This window comes from Lampetra fluviatilis, chromosome 1 (genome assembly GCF_964198595.1).
Source record: "Lampetra fluviatilis chromosome 1, kcLamFluv1.1, whole genome shotgun sequence".
NCBI classification, from domain to species: Eukaryota; Metazoa; Chordata; class Hyperoartia; order Petromyzontiformes; family Petromyzontidae; genus Lampetra; species Lampetra fluviatilis.
The window spans coordinates 8,239,604-8,257,513 of NC_136275.1; the positions used below are offsets into that span (position 1 = coordinate 8,239,604).

At 43.0% G+C, this 17,910-nt stretch overlaps 1 protein-coding gene across 1 annotated transcript in view; it reads right to left on the reverse strand.

Annotated features, from left to right (window-relative positions):
• LOC144931326 (von Willebrand factor A domain-containing protein 8-like) overlaps nucleotides 1–17,910 on the reverse strand; it is a 28,871-nt gene that overhangs the window by 2,689 nt on the left and 8,272 nt on the right. Inside the window, exons 8-18 of the mRNA XM_078855131.1 lie at nucleotides 17,296–17,443; nucleotides 16,660–16,741; nucleotides 16,046–16,250; nucleotides 15,264–15,372; nucleotides 14,741–14,814; nucleotides 13,824–13,906; nucleotides 12,330–12,438; nucleotides 11,284–11,409; nucleotides 9,960–10,118; nucleotides 5,425–5,523; nucleotides 277–515 (exon numbers count right to left, since the gene is read on the reverse strand). Coding sequence (XP_078711257.1) covers nucleotides 277–515; nucleotides 5,425–5,523; nucleotides 9,960–10,118; nucleotides 11,284–11,409; nucleotides 12,330–12,438; nucleotides 13,824–13,906; nucleotides 14,741–14,814; nucleotides 15,264–15,372; nucleotides 16,046–16,250; nucleotides 16,660–16,741; nucleotides 17,296–17,443 — 1,433 coding nt within the window. The remainder of the gene's footprint in view (nucleotides 1–276; nucleotides 516–5,424; nucleotides 5,524–9,959; nucleotides 10,119–11,283; nucleotides 11,410–12,329; nucleotides 12,439–13,823; nucleotides 13,907–14,740; nucleotides 14,815–15,263; nucleotides 15,373–16,045; nucleotides 16,251–16,659; nucleotides 16,742–17,295; nucleotides 17,444–17,910) is intronic.

Below are 17,910 nucleotides of genomic sequence, written 5' to 3' on the forward strand. Positions count from 1 at the left end.
ACACTGCTGATGAGAATATGAACGTCAAAACCGTTCCAGGGTTTGCTTGTATTAAGCCAATGCCACTAAAAACATACCCATAAGGGAGTGCGCAGATGGGCTCTATGTGGAGCGACAAATATGGGAAAGAGGTGTGTTGCCCACTTATTTATTTTGTTGGGGACTGGTGGTGATCGTGTGCAAGCTGCCTGACATGACAATTAAAACAACATGCAAAGTTAATGTCCATAACTTATCGCACGGCCACCACAAGAGTGCAATGAGCAAAATAATTACCTTGCGGCCTGGTCGCCCAGCGAACCGATGAACACAACAAAAGCATGCACGGACGGTTCGTTGGTAAGAGCACGTGCCAGACTTGCTGCTGGAACCCCGTAGCGTTCCAGGTTCGCATCGCTGAAGAGCACGAGGAAGCGCTCGTCTGCATCCTCTTGTGCGAGAGTCGCCGCCGATGCTCGTGCACCCTCCACGGTGTAATCGCCGCTCGCGCAGAACTGGGAGTGCGCGTGCATTGTCTGAACACACACGAATGGGTTTTAATAGTTGTACAACATCGTTAAATATCTGACAACATATCTATTCTAGCCAGACGTGAAATCACTCAGCAGTTATACATTGAGCTACGATTATAGAACTTCAAATTGCCATTTTGTTAAGCAGTAATTCTGACGCTTTAGTCCTAACAACTGGCAACAATGCTGCTTTACTTGCCATGTCTTTAGTTAATGTAAATTACACACATTTATTCTAGATTTGAAGCTTTCGTGACTGCAAGGAATCATATTCTTAGGTTTTTTCGGTAAAGTCACGTAGGTAAAACATCAAAATTAATGAAAATAAAATAAAAACAAAAAACAAAAATCACGACGTTTCGGAGGCAACACAAGTCTCCGTCATCAGGTGGGACCGTCACAGCCGAATTAGCTGCATCAAGTGAGGCAATGATTCAAGAAGTAATCCCTTATAAGCAAGTTGAAGGGGGGAGGAGAGGGGGGGGGGAGCTCATCAAAATGTGGTAGCCAATGAATGGAACGTATCGGGAGGGAGGGGGGCGGGGCTCAAAGACAGCACGGGGCGCCAAGCACAACGCATCGGGAGGGGGAGGGGAGCGGGGCCAAAACAATGGACGACGGCTTGGACGCGGTTGCCGCTGCACACGCCAACACAATGGACAGAGAGGGGGGAGGGGAGGTGTGATACACATGATAGACAAAAGAACGAAAATGCCCATGCCTACACCAATGCCGGCTGAACAATGAAGAGAGCACTGCCAAAAAAAAACAACTGGGGATGTTAACACTCGGTAAAGTAAAGTAAAATAGTGCCTGTCAGATAAGATGGTCCAAAAAAGTGTAATTAAGTCTTTTTTGCATGGTTGATAACATCTTTCCAATGATTACTAAGTTTGTACCCATCATCACGGTTGAAATTATGTCTGTGTTTGTATATTTGTATGGCTTCGTGTACAAACCTTTGATGGTAGCCGGGAGGTTTGCAGAGAACCTTGGTCTCGGAAAAGACAATTTCATGAGAGCCCACCGAGTTGTAGCTATGATCGGCAACGGCAGAAGAATCAGTTCTGCCGTGTTTCAGATCTGACTTGTGCTCGCGGACACGATCAGAAACATGACGTTTCATTTCTCCAATGTAGCAATCACCACAAATGCAACTCAATTTGTAGATTCCAGGATACTGTAAGTCAGGAACGACATCCTTCACAGATGGAATCAGATCACGGATTTTATGCACTGTACTGAATCGGACTTGGATCTTATGTTTGTTTAGAATTTTGGAGATCTTTTTGGTCACGCCTGCTATGTATGGTAACGTGATGGTTTTGGTCGGAGTTTCAAGTGGCTGTTTCTGTGTGGTGGGAGAGACAGCTTGGCGGATAGTACGGTCAGAGTATCCGTTCATCCTGAGGGCCCGATGTACATGTCTTAATGTACATCGGGCCCTCAGTGTTTGTCAGAAATGCCATGGGCTCTGTGGTATAGCGTTTTGATGAGAGAATTCTTTTGAGATGGGTGGTGGTGGGAATCCGGTTTCAAGTAGGAATCTGTGTGGGTGGCTTTCCTGTAGACAGAATGTCCCAAGGATCCGTCAGGCCTCCTCTCAAACAGAATATCCAAGAATGGTAGTTTACCGTCTTTCTCCACTTCCATGGTGAATCTGATGGATGGTGTCTAGAATTGATGTGGTCCAAGAAGTGGTTCAATGCTGGGAGGCCATGTGGCCAGATGACGAAAGTGTCATCCACATACCTCTTCCACAGGGAAGGACGCAGGGTAGATGTCTGGATGGCGTCTGATTCAAACTTTTCCATGAACATGTTGGCTATAACTGGTGACAAAGGGGAGCCCATAGGGGTACCCTCATTCTGTTTGTAGAAGGTGCCATTCCAGGTAAAATAGGTGTTGGTGAGGCAATGCCTAACCAGCGCAGGTGCATCAGAATTCAATCCATGTTGGACTAAGTCCTCAATTATTGTTAGGGTGTCCGGTACTGGGACTTTGGTAAACAAAGATACTACATCAAAGCTGACGAGGATGTCATCAGGAGATAGTACCATGTCCTTAACCATAAAGACTAATTGGGTTGAGTTGAGTACTGCCGAAGAGGCCTTGCCTGTGAAGGATGTCGTTCCTGACTTACAGTATCCTGGAGTCTACAAATTGAGTTGCATTTGTGGTGATTGCTACATTGGAGAAACGAAACGTCATGTTTCTGATCGTGTCCGCGAGCACAAGTCAGATCTGAAACACGGCAGAACTGATTCTTCTGCCGTTGCCGATCATTGCTACAACTCGGTGGGCTCTCATGAAATTGTCTTTTCCGAGACCAAGGTTCTCTGCAAACCTCCCGGCTACCATCAAAGGTTTGTACACGAAGCCATACAAATATACAAACACAGACATAATTTCAACCGTGATGATGGGTACAAACTTAGTAATCATTGGAAAGATGTTATCAACCACGCAAAAAAGACTTAATTACACTTTTTTGGACCATCTTATCTGACAGGCACTATTTTACTTTACTTTACCGAGTGTTAACATCCCCAGTTGTTGTTTTGGCAGTGCTCTCTTCATTGTTCAGCCGGCATTGGTGTAGGCATGGGCATTTTCGTTCTTTTGTCTATCATGTGTATCAAACCTCCCCTCCCCCCTCTCTGTCCATTGTGTTGGCGTGTGTAGAGGCAACCGCGTCCAAGCCGTCGTCCATTGTTTTGGCCCCGCTCCCCCCCCCTCCCCCTCCCGATGCGTTGTGCTTGGCGCCCCGTGCTGTCTTTGAGCCCCGCCCCCCTCCCTCCCGATACGTTCCATTCATTGGCTACCACATTCTGATGAGCTCCCCCCCCCCCCTCTCCTCCCCCCTTCAACTTGCTTATAAGGGATTACTTCTTGAATCATTGCCTCACTTGATGCAGCTAATTCGGCTGTGACGGTCCCACCTGATGACGGAGACTTGTGTTGCCTCCGAAACGTCGTGATTTTTGTTTTTATTTTATTTTATTTTCATTAATTTTGATGTTTTACCTACGTGACTTTACTGAAAAAACCTAAGAATATTACACACATTTATCTTCTTCTTCTTCCACGTGTTTGGCCCACTCATGTGGGGTCCCGCTGTCCCCGCCAACCTTCTCCATGGTTCCCTGTCCTGCGCCATCTCTATTTCCACTCCTCGGGCCACCGTGTCCGATCGCACCACATCGCCCCCCACCTCTTCTTCTGCCTTCCTCTTGATCTCTTTCCTTCCACTTGCATCACTTGCAACTTCTGACCCACATCATTTTCCTGTTGTCTCTCCACGTGACCGAACCACACCAGCCTTTTCTCTCTCATCTTCTGTCTAATTCCTACTACCTAGAGTCTTTCTCTCACTTCTTCATTTCTCACCCTGTCCTTCCTTATTAAACTCAACATCCACCACAACATCATCATCTCTGTGACTACCATAGCTTGGTCCTCCCTCTTTCTTGTGCCCCGACACACGGCCCCATACAACAGCACCGGCCTCACCACCATCTTGTACACTTTTCCCTTTAACCAAACTGGGACCCCTCTTATCGCACACCACACCAGTCATCTCTCGCCATTTCAGCTCATCCAGCCCTTGTTCTTGTTCTCATCTCTCCTTCTAGTCATCCATCAGCACACACCATTGCATCAAGGTACTTAAACTCGTTCGTCTTCATTAACTGGTCACTTCCAATTTGCAATCATCCTTCTGCATTATTTCCACTGAAATTTGCCACCATATTCTCCGTCTTTGTCGGACTGATCCTCAAACCGTTCCCTCAATTGTTTTGCACCCAGATCTTCAAATCATCTTCCACTACCCCTCTGTTTTCACCGCATAGCACAATATCATCTGCAAACAGCATACACCACGGGGGCTGTCTCTGAATATCTCTCGTTAGTGTGTCCAGCACCAGGATGAGTAGGAAGAGGCTCAGAGCAGAACCTCACTTCACTCCTGCTCTGACTTGAAAGCTCTCCTGACACCCCGCCGCTGCTTCGCACATGCATTTTCCCTCCTTCATACATATCCTAGATCAGCCGGACATATACCTCAGGAATACCTCTTCTTCTCATATACCACCAGGTGAGCTCTCTAGCTACCCTGCTCTATGCTTTCTCTAGACCAATAAACACCATATGCAGGTCCCATTTCTTCTCTTTCAACTTCTCCATCACTACTCTCAGTGCAAAGATTGCAGCCGTCATTGACCTTCCCTGTCTGAATCCAAACCGACTCTCACCAATATCCACCAGCTTCCTCAGTCTCTTTTCTATAATCCTTTCGCAGAGTTTCATGGTGTGACTCATCAATGCTATTCCTCTGTAGTTCCCACACTATTATACATCGCCTTTCCCTTTCAAGATGGGAACCAATGGACTCTCTCTCTCTCCACGCATCTGGCCTTTTCTTCTCCATCCACATTTTCCCAAACAGCCCCATCAATATTTCAAACACTCCTTTCTCCCAATTAATTTAAACATATCAATGGGAATCTCATGTGGACCCACTGCCTTTTGATGTTTCATGCTGCCCAGAGCCTCCATCACCTCTTCTCTGGTTATAGTCTCTGCAACTACTTCAATTCTGTGATGCTCCTCAACCATTTCGCGTCTTGGGTTTTCCACATTCAGCAACTTCTCAAAGTCCACTTTATCTCATCCAAGATTGTTCGTTCTTCACTGTTCTTAACGAGATTCACATGGTTGATGTCCATGGTCTTTCTCTGATGACACACATTTACATTTATTTTTAATGTAATTTAGATTAATTGTACTGGCATGGGTACATTTGACAAACTTCTAAAGCTCTATTGTAGAAGGTTATAATGCTTGGAACATACTAATATGCTTGACATAAAAATGTAAATCATATTTTTGTAACATATATATGACGTACCTTCAGGACAGCCAGTCGCTGCTTGTTGTTTTTGGGAACCTTGTTGGTTGGTACCAACTCGATGTCAAAACCATCACCAGAATGGCCGACAATGTCATACTGAAAAAAAACATGAACAGTGAGAGAACACAGGACACTTATAAACATCACCGATTCTCCTGTTTTGATGGGTTTTCTCATTATTTACAGACTGTCAATTGGAATAACTCACTGCCTCTTTATACAAAATAAATATACCCATTATTTATAGTCTACTGATGTGGTTCATTTTATATTAGAAATAAATATTTCTTGTATTTCTCTTGCTAATAATGTCCATAAGCTTAGTGTTATCTTTCATCCAGAGCTATTTTTCACGCTTGCCAGATCTCTTACTTTTATTTATTTGTGTAATATTATACTCTTACGTTTTTTCGGTAAAGTCACGTAGGTAAAAAAATTAAATTAATAAAAGTAAAATAAAACAAAAAACTGAGTAATCATTGGAAAGATGTGATTAACCATGCAAAAAAGATGTAACTACACTTATTTGGACCATCTTATTTGACAGACAACTATTACAGGTTATTGATAGACAGCCAGTTTGTTGTTTTACCAGTTTTAGTTTTTACTTCCTTTTCTTTTTTCACACTTTTGTTATGTATGCCATGTGTTAGTTACAAACCGCACCTCTCCATAACAAAGGCTCAGTCCTTTGTTATGCAGTCTACTCTTGGTCTTAAGCCTCACCTTATGCAGTTTACTCTTGGTCTTAAGCCTCACCTTACCATATTAATAAAAAAGTGTGCCGTTCCTGGCCCTTCCCCCCATCAACCATTATATATACGGGGTAGTATTTATTGTATCTCTCATTTACTTGATACAGCTGTCGTGGCTGTGACGGTTCCACCTGAAGACGGAGGCTTGTGTTGCTTCCGAAACGCCGTGAATTTGTTTTTATTTGTTTTATTTTACTTTTATTAATTTAAATTTTTTACCTACGTGACTTTACCGAAAAAACCTAAGAGTATGAATCCTTGCAGTCACGAAAGCTTCAAATCTAGAATTGTGTAATATTACTGACATCTGCAATTTTCTCTCCCCATTTACTGCCGAGACCTTAATTCATGCATTTATAACTTATTACATACTCTTAGTTCTTTCGGTAAAATCACGTAGGTAAAAAATGAAATTAAAATTTATAAAAAATAAATCAATAAAAATCACATTTTATGTACTGTACTGAATCGGATCTTATGTTTGTTTAGAATTTTGGACATCTTTTTCTCCAAAATTCTAAACAAACATAAGATCCAAGTCCGATTCAGTACAGTACATAAAATCCGTGATCTAATTCCATCTGTGAAGGATGTCATTCCTGACTTACAATACCCTGGAGTCTATAAACTGAGTTGCAGCTGTGGTGACTGTTACATTGGGGAAACGAAACGTCATGTCTCTGATCGTGTCCGCGAGCACAAGTCAGATTTGAAACACAGCAAAATTGAGTCGTCCGCCGTTGCCGATCATTGCTACAACTCGGTGGGCTCTCATGAGATTGTTTTCTCCGAGACTAAGGTGCTCTGCAAGCCTTCTGGCTACCATCAAAGGTTTGTACACGAAGCCATTCAGATATACAAACACAGACATAATTTCAACCGTGATGATGGGTACAAACTTAGTAATCATTGGAAAGATGTTATCAACCATGCAAAAAAGATTTAATTACACATTTTTGGACCATCTTATCTGACAGGCACTATTTTACTTCACCGAGTGTTAACATCCCTAACGTTTAACAGTACTCTTTATTGTCAGCCAACACTGGTATAAATGTAATATCTTAAATACGGCGGGAGACGAGTTGACGGGGCAGCACTTGTTTATTAACACTAACACAACAGTAACAGATACAGCCGAGATACAGCCTACGCTACGCGTGCCTAACTCGGCTACGCTCTCAGGCCCTCCGGATACGTGCTTCCTAGGGGAGGCTATCTGACCCGTCCTAGCCAGGGTACGGGTCTCGACCCCTGGGTCACACAGCCCGGCCCTTACAAGGACGTCAGGCCGTGATCCCCAAGGTCTCGCCACTGAGCCGCACAGAGTCCCGGCCCTTACAAGGGCAGCGGGGCTAGGGGTCTCAGGGCCCTATCTCTTGCTCCGTCTTCCTTCTTCACTGGTTGACGCCGACTCCCCGGGCGCTGCTGCGCATCGCCTTACATAGCCCTCCGCGCCAGGGGGCGGGGCCTATGCGGACCGCGATGTGGACACCTGCCTGCGGACCGTGATGTAGCCACCCACTACGCGCTGTCTCACGATCCTCCCCCCCAGCACGTAGCATCTCTACATAAACATGGGCATTTCCGCTCCTTTTCTATTATGTACATCCACAGTTACTTGCGCAACACGTCCCTGACCACGAGTCCATTCATCCCACAGTGACTTGCACACAAACAGCATAACAAAGAGCGGCTTAATCGTATCTAATTCATTTACCCACCCAGCAGTATAACAAAAGCAGTAATTGACCACTTCACAACTCCTCCTCCCCCGCTGCCCTTCCTGGCTCCTCCCCCCTTAACCACTATATAAGGTACAGATATTTTGCTGTGACGGTTTCACCTGAAGACGGAAGCTTGTGTTGCCTCCGAAACGTCGTGATTTTTATTGTTTTTTTTTAATTAATTTTAATTTCACTTTTTTACCTACGTGACTTTACCGAAAGAACTAAGAGTATGAATCCTTGCAGTCACGAAAGCTTCAAATCTAGAAATAACTTATTACGTTGATCGCTGTAACTCTGTGCTCTATGGCCTCCATAAATCCAATACTCTGAAACTCCAGGTCTAGAATCATACAACCAAATGTATGACTCACGTGAAAGAAAAATCACATCTCAATTACGTCACCCCTTTATCGGTTCCCATTTCAATCAAGAATCAGCTACACGATTGCAGTCACCAATATATATAGTTAGCCCGTTAAAGTAAAGACATTTAACTTGGTAATGTAACTCAGAGAGTTGGAAAAAAACGCTGACAATGGTAGGTAGGATGGAAACATCAACAACCAGTTCAGGCTTTACCTGGTTAATAACGTGATTGCTCAATTTGTACCCATCTTCTCGGTTGAAGTTATGTCTGTGTTAAGAAATCTGGATGGCTTCATAAACAAATCTTTGATGGTAGCCCGAAGATTTGCAGAGTACCTTGGTCTCGGAAAAAACAATGTCGTGTGAGCCCACCGCGTTCAAGCAGTGATCAGCCATGGCAGAGGTATTGGTTCTGCTGTGTTTCAAATCTGCCTTGTGTTCGCGAACACGGTCCGAGACATGTCGTTTCGTTTCCCCAATGTAACTGCTGCCGCAGACACAACTTAGTTTGTAGAGACCAGGGTATTGCATGTCAGGAATCACATCTTTCCCAGATGGGATCAGGTCACGGATTTTGTGTACTGTGTTGAATCGAACCTGGATCTTGTGTTTGTTCAAGATTTTGGAAATATTTTTGGTAACCCCTGCTATGTATGGCAAGGGGATGGTTTTGATTGGGTCCTCAGATGGTTCTCTACCCATGATTTGGGATACAGCTTTGCGGATTGTGCGGTCCGAATATCCCTTCATCTTGAGGGCTTGGCGTACGTGCTCCAGTTCACTGGATAGGTGGTGCTGGTCGGAGATGCAATGGGCCCTATGGTGTAGTGTTTTGATGAGGGAATTCTTCTGGGCTGGATGGTGGTGGGAATCAGGCTTTAGATAGGAATCCGTGTGGGTGGCTTTCCTGTAGACAGAGTGTCCCAATGAGCCACCAGGTCTCTTCTCGATCAAAACATCCAGGAAAGGTAGCTTGCCATCATTTCCCACTTCCATGGTGAATTTGATAGATGGGTGTATGGAATTGATGTGGTTGAAAAATTGGTTCAGTGCTGATAGGCCATGTGACGAACGTGTCATCTACATATCTCTTCCACAAGGAGGGACGTAGGGTGGATGTCTGGATGGCATCTGTCTTAAATTTCTCCATGAAAACATTCGCTACCACTGGCGATAAAGGAGAACCCATTGGGGTACCCTCATTTTGTTTGTAAAATGTACCATTCCAGGTGAAGTAAGTGTTGGTAAGGCAGTTCCTCACCAAAGTTGGTACATCAGGATTCAGTCCCTGTTGGACCAAGTCTTCAATGATTGCAATGGTGTCAGGTACAGGTACCTTCGTGAACAGGGAGACTACATCGAAACTGACAAGCAAATCATCTGGAGACATTGATATGTCCTTGATTAGAGACACCAAGTAAGGTGAGTTAAGTACAGCTGAGGTGGTCTTGCCCGTCACTAACAATATTTATTAGGTTACTAAACATCACTAAAATGGGTTAGGTATTAATGACATGGAAATGTAGTTAAGGTTCAGTGTGTATAACTTAATAAATTATTAGCAGTATGTCACACATCTTCCACCAAGGAAAGGATCTCTCCCCCAATTACTCCAGCCTCGAAAGGTTTCCCTGTACCATGGGGCCAATTGTAAGGCCAATCTAACCAACACCCAACTCACCGAGACTTTCCCCTCATAGCCCTGCAAGGCCTCCATGATGAGGCAGGCTGCCTCCATGGCACGTTCCAGTCGCCCGTCGAGGCCATTGAAGCGATACATTGAGCCCGAGACGTCGAGCAGCACACGCAGGCGCTTTGGCTTGACCAGCGGTGAGCCCAGCTGTGGAGAAGTGCAACAACACACACAAAATCAAATGGAAACTAAATATGAATGTTATGAATTGCAAACAACAAATTTCAGCCTTTAAAGACAGATGTTCTGCGTTTTCTCTGGGGGTAAAAAAACTATCAATAATTAAAAATAAAGTGAAATTTATTCAAAAGATTTCCCTAACACCCAACTCACCGGTCCATTGACTTCCAAAACCATGAGTTGGTTAGTATGTGATTTTGTAAAAACAGTATATTATTTTTGGATATCAGGACGGACAGATAAGATGGCGACATACAAGTGGTGTTACACCGAAGCGAGCGGGATTTTAAAATTAATTTGATACGTTTTATTTTATTTAGTAGTTTTTGCTGTAAATGATATTTGGATCAGATGTAATGCTGCCCTCTATTTTTCTATGCCCCCCCCCACTTCCACAATTCCAATTGTGATATTGGCATCATGCCATGAGACAAAGAATCCATTTAGAGAGTTTGCAAGGCAGTGTGCCCCGCAAGAGAACAGCTGCTTAAGGGATTTTTCACAGGACATACTTTCCCATACACGGTTATATATTTGCATGACAGTCAAATTTCAATTTTTTTCATTCTCTGAACTGGATTTAACCAAATCACAAGTAAAACACCAAATTTAACGTGAAATTTAATGACGTTATTTGTGTGCAGTCACCGGTGACTGGGCTGACCATCCACTCGCTACATTTCAGAACCCAGGATTAATAAAGGGTGGCTGTCCATACTCCAATCTAGACTCTCAGGGGTACTGCCTCATAGCTCTAACCTCTGAGCTATCCCCCCGCCACATCATTGCTGCCATGTTGCCAATAATCTTGGAATTAAGATTGTTGATTATTTTCGAATGTTATATCTATATATTTTGCCTATGACATCTGGTTAACCATTGTAGATTTGTGCAGATATCTTTATTTTCGGCATTTGATATACATGATACATGTTATTTATGTACAGATTACCTCCATTTGATTAAGGATATGCTATCAGTTTAATAGTTGTAAATTTCCTGATTTACAATACAAATGAAAAAAAATCGACTTTCCTAAAAAAAAAAATTCCGACCCACGAGCCAAAGCTGTTCAAGCCCAAAGCCTGAGTCCAACATAAACTTCGAAGCCTGAGGCCCGCCTCCTATTTACCTCAGGATCTTGGTCTCCACGGCGTCGGTACACGGCTCGTTCACCTGTAAGGCCGTCGATAAGCTTTGCATCGTCCAGCTCTCCCGTTGTCTGGTGACGCAGCCATTGCCGCTCCTTCCCTTTGGCCTGTAAAGTTTCCATCCATTTATGTCAGCGTTAAAACAAGTCAGAGATATGTTTCCCCCTGATATATCCTGCTATGGTACTTATTTTTCAACTCTAAAGGGATGAAGGATTACGTTTACTCCAATTATGAACTGAACTTGCAACCTTCTGATTGCGAGCTGTATTTCTAACCACTGATCCATCGAGTTGAATTATCATAAGCATAATTTAATCATCATTATCATAATATATGACTGCTCTGTTTTAAATTAACTGCTAAATTAGTTTATCTACATGTCTTGTTGGGTATGGGGTCATTTGACCAGAAGTCACCATATGGGGGAGGGGGGGGGAGCAGGAATGATGCAGATATCACTCAGCACTCATGTTAACCATACCTGTCAACCCCTTATCAGTGCCTACCTTATTACAGACCAATTCAGACCTTATTGGTCACTCCATGTCCTTATAAATCTCAAAGTTCATTCTACAAAGTCCAATAACAAGGGAGAAACACAAAGAGACAAAGTGTAGCTTGTACACATGATCTGTACCGAAAGTATTTTACTTCCCGGATCAAATTTGTCGGCTGCTATGGGGAACGCTACTCTTCAGAGTGAAAAAATAAGCTATCCCACGACTTGTTTTATTTGGCCGTATGATTGTATTGAAACGGCTATACGCCATATGGACCTGAAAACTCAATTGCCCTGTACAAGAATATGGGTAAACCGTATGGGTTGACAGGTATGTGTTAACTGTAGGCTGAAATTGAACTTGGTTCATCATAACTTGGTGTATCGTGCAGTAATACTAATCACTGTGCTACCATGCCACTGCACCACCCCCACTCGCCTATAGCAACTCAAAGTGATTTATCACCATTTTCATTGTTATTGTTATCTCAAACATCTGCATCAGGGTCAACCGAACTGGGATACCTCAAGGCTGTCGAGGATGATGCGTAGGGCTTGCACCTGGCTCCGCACAGCCCCCAGAAACCGCTCGTACATGGCGGCATCATATTCACTCATTCCAATCTCCCGTAACCTACAAGCATTTTACACACAAATCCATACACTGCAGTCATGAAATGAATATTATGGAATTCAAAACCTCCTATGTGTCGGCAGAGGTTATGCAGTGATGAAGAGAACTTTGATAGACAATTACAACTAATAAAAACAAAATCTCTGATAATAACCATATATTACCATCTAGCAACCGACAAGTAGACGACTTGCTCGGACTGTAGCCCGACAAAAATCCACTCGCATTCAGCAACAGCGTCAACACATCCCACTCAGCCTCACACACCATGCACAGTCCACTGAATGGTGTGTGCTAAGACCCAATGCACGCTTTCGCGAGAGGTACAAATAGAATCTATCAGGTGACTCCAGATGCCATCAAATGGATTTTCAGACTTAATGTAGAAGTACAACCCAGTTTGTTGCTTTTGAAATACCATTTGAAAGAAAAGGGGAGGTTGGCCAAGGTATGCAAAGATAAGTTGCATGGGTATCACTAAACACATTCCTGCAGAGGGAGCTGGTAGGAACGTTGGGTTGCTCGGTCAATGGCCAGGGTCAACGGCGGCGTGGTGTATTCCGCAAATATGGCCGACTGTGAGGGCGGGCACAAGCCGGCGTGAGTAGGTTAAACGTTGAGTTTTATAAGGGCACCACGGGGTGACCAGCCCCTCCCCACACAGGTTGTACTCTACTTAAGATGGAGATGCGTTACGACGACCCCATCGTAAGTCAAAAATATCGTAAGTCGAAGATGGCCTAGCCTACCCAGGAGTCTTAAAGAATGGTGATAATTTAGCAAAAGAGCAATTTACAGTACTGTACTGTATAAACTATATACTGTATGTATTTATCAATTACAATACTGTATTGCACAGTAAAATGTTGAGTAAAAAACAAGGTAAATTCTTAGCCTGCCTACATGAACTGCAATTTAATAGAAAGTTTTTTTCAGGAAACAATCCTATCTGCTATAAAAACGTTTAACATGCATTGAACGTATCGTATCGTGGTAACCTTAAAATGAAATCGCTAAAGCTACGTATCATACATGTATTGAACGTATCGTCACGTATCATATTGTACTGTAGTCACCAAGATTCTGTCCGTCGTCTGCATACTTGAATGATTTCAGGTTGTTGATGGCTACATTAACTTAGTTGTTGGAAGAGGAGGATGGCGATGATAAAGTACAGTATCGTACCTCGTACGCTGCTGCGTTTGCCTGCCGCGCGAAATGTAAAATATTTTACAATTTTGTCATATCGCTATCGCCATCGTAAGATCGAAATATCGTAAGTCGGACCATCGTAACTCGGGGACTACCTGTATTAGTCATCTCAGATATGTTGACAACACATTCAGTCTTACAACTAATGGAAATGAGCGACAGGATGTTGGTACCTCTCCTTGAAGACTTTCTCCGCCAACGCGCGCGCTGCCCGTTTCACCTCCTCAGGGACAGCGTCCTTCTCTGCCTGGGACACCTGGCAAGCAGAGGCGCGAGTGAAAAGTCACTCCACTTTCAAGGACCGTAATCTTTCTCAGGATAGCGGTTAAATGCAAGGATTCCGAGTGCACTTTTCATCTAACTGTACATTACAAATACACAAGGCAATACATTAATGATAAGGGCCTAATCATGTGGACCACTGCAAGCTAAAGAGTAGTAATCTTGATTTGAGGCTTTCGTGACTGCAGGAATTCATACTCTCTGGTTCTTTTGGTAAAGTCACGTATATAGAAAATAAAAATAATAGATCACGACGTTTCGATCGCAACAACAAGCGATCGTCTTCAGGTGAAAGAAACAGACTGCTGTGGACTGCTTGTTGTTGTGATCGAAATGTCGTGATCTATTATTTTTATTTTATCATTTTTATTTTCTACCTACGTGACTTTACCGAAAGAACCAGAGAGTACTAAACAGTAGTATATAGCAATGTAATTGTGTAACAGTATTTTTTCTAACCACAATACACAATGATATGAAAGGCAGTCCAAAAAAGTATGAAAATACCTTACTTCTCAAAAGTACAGGTCATACGAAACTATACTTTTACAGTTCTTCAATATGGGCCCTGTTCATAGCAATCACTGATTGTTGTGTTTTATTTTTTAAACCTGAATGCACTGTGCAATTGCTTTGGTGACCTCACACTTTTGTCTGTTGCATGTACAAGTTGTTCCAGGTCACAAAACCAAATGCCCTGAATGTGAAGAACACAATTTCTTGGCAAAAAAAGCAAATTCTACTTACGTAGATGCTCCATATATGTCTTGTCTAATTCAAGTAACAGAAACAATAATCTTATAGGTACCTGGTGTACAGTGTGGCCAGCATCCAACCTGTAGGGGCCTCCTTTTCCACCCAAGCCTGCAGTGTCTCTGCCACCTGCCCACACAAGGAATCCGCTTGCTTGTATTCATCATGCAACAATGTAACCTTGAGCAATCGCCAGTATTGTACAATTCATTTCCAAAGATGCGGATAACAACCGCACAGGTGGAAAATAAATAAAATATCTGGTGTGTGACTGCTGCTACGAACACAAAACCACAAACGACATAACTTTTTTTCCCCCCGAAGATAAATTGGAAGGCAGTGGGTGTATGGACAATTCACCAACACTCTTGACAAAACAATGAAATGGTTAAATCACTTAGAACTGAATCTCTAATTTTCGCTCTTCATTGAACATGTGATATAATCAGTACATTTCTGAAGAATGATATGCAGCATAATATGGTATCTAATTAATTAACGTACATATTATACATTTTACGTGTAGAACGATGATTATTCTATGCGAGAGCAGTGTTAATGGCTGCAGGCTTATTCACCTGTTCCCCCAGCCCACGTGTTACCACCAACATGGGGATCATTGCTGGGGTCGGTACGGCCATGCTTGGGGGCAGAGACATCTTCTCCACTGTCTCTCTGCACGGTTACCTATGCACACAGCCAAACATCAACAGGGTTACCACTTATTAATGTCACATTGCAATGATATAGGGACTTTTATTTTAGCTTATTCACAAACATATTTGAACAAAGTTTACGCATGGCATAGGAAAGGCGGCATGACCCTGGGACTCATGTACAATACAGTACAGGTGATCTCCGACTTACGACGACTTGACTTGCGACCCCTCCACTTTTACGACCTTTCTTATAGTAAGACCCCACAGCAACGACCAAAACTCGTATCTACGACCGCCTAAAGACTGCTACCGATGCTGAGTCGATTTGTGACGAGTCTGCGTATTTCATGCGAGTATACAGTCTAAATAAGAACACCCCCATTGACCACTATGCCCCAATAGTTACCTCCATGTAGAGATGTAAATTTATCAACAACACTGCTTCTGAGTTTGCTAACCCCAATATGTATCCTTGAGCTACGTTGGTATAATTTTCTGCTTATGGGATGGTTGATTCAGCATTCTAAACTTTACTCACAAGTGTTATGGAGCTTAAAACCACAGTGGCTATTTAAATGTTGGGCTCACACGAGCCCATCGGTTACACCACCAGTTAAAAACATGTGTTCATAAAAATGTGGTGAGACTATTGGGGTATACTTTATATAAAATACATTTTTACTCAGGTCATTTGCTCTTACCTGCAAGGGAGAGCCCTCTCCTCGGCCAATCATATTTCTCCACTCAAGCAAAGAGCGTTCCAAACTAGCCAATCCAATCTCCCAGAGGCGAACACGTCCCCCTGTATCTACAGTAACCAGACGTTCATTTCCAGCCACTGCAAATAGGAAGCCGGCATCTGAAACTCGAGATAGCCATGACGTGTAGGGCGAAATGAAGTCAGAACTGCATACGCACATACACACATAACATTTTTCAGTATGTCCATCGCTCTGTTACAGAATTTACTTGAGTAAGTTTCATTCCATATGGGTAAGTGTGTACTCATGATGAGTGAAAAAAATCCCAGGACCCATTGTATTGCAATTGTACACCTAAACAATACAATTTGGATTCAGCAATGCTGCTATAAATATTAAAAACCGGAACTACCAGTTTTCTAGGCAAAAGGCTTCGTTCTGCCAAAAGTGGACATATAAAAAAAATAAATGCTTTATGCAACAATGGCATTGCGATTTTAAACATTATTTGTGTAAACCAGTCATTCTTTGGACAATTGTTTTTATATGAAGTCCCCAATAGACTACACCACTCCAGAGATACACCAACACATCTACACTAGTTCAGGGATTACCTTGGCACGGGGATGTATTTCACCTTCTTGGAGCTGAGGTCTGTTATTTCCAAATATCCAGCACAACTCGGATGTTTTGTCTCTGTACAACAAGATAGACTGCAAATGAGACAATATTGATTCATAAACCCTTTGGTAAGGAAATGTGTAGGTTTCTAGCAACTGAAAGAATACATACACCCACGCTAATAGAGCAGGGAAAATGCATTGGTTTAACCCAGCAGCGGCCAAAGCATATCACAATTTTCATCATGGCTCATGACAAATAAAAATCCACTGGGAATTCTTACATTAAAAATGAATAACTTATACCAATAGATGGCAATATTACAGTGTATCATACTCTACACTGGTAATAGTTGGTCACATAGCTTCTGGTGGATTGGGGAGCTCGCTGAAATCCACTAAAATGGATCATAGTGTTTGCTGTATTGGACACCACTGGTTTAACAAACGTCTCCATTTCAGTTTTAGTATGGAAAAACTGTAAGCGTTGGTCTACGAACCTTAAAATTTGTGTAGCTGTTTGAGCGTCGTTATTTGCTTTTACTTAAAAAGTGTTAAATGCAACTCACTACCAACACGTTCACATCCAGAGTCTGAAGTGGTGCATCCTCTATGAGGAACCATGCATACCTGGTGCATAGAGTTTGCTTGTAGGGACGAGGTCAGCTGGTAGGGCCCGCACAATCTGATTGGTCGCTGGTAAAAAGCAGCAGCTGCTATGAGGGAGGGCAGACGAAATTTCTTCCTCCCGACTCCACGCGTGAACCTCAATGGGGGACTGTCCAACAGAGGGAAGTAAAAAAAAAGGTTTTAACTTTCGGTTTTCATCAGTTTCCACAAATGCATTAAGCAAATTTCAGCAAATTAGCATATATATGCAAGGAAAAAAAACTTTCATAAAATATTAGTGACGTGGCAATTTTTCACAAAATAAAATCTTCTCTAATAAATGATAAGTACATAAGAATTACTGAAGAATTATCACGTCCTACCAAAACATGATTAAGATGGTTCGTCTTATTTAGTTATCTGCCAAATGGCAGATCTTTGGCTCAAACTCCCTCCATCCTGGAACTCCCTTCATCCAGGAAGAAGGGAAACGGATGGTTAGTGCATTTGTAGTGGTGATACGCGCTGGCAGTAGGGATCGTGTGGCAGCGCGTGGTGATTGGCTGTGTATTGGTGACGCGCGCTGACAGTGAGGGATCGTGTGGCAGCGCGGGGTGATTGGTCAACTAGAGTGGG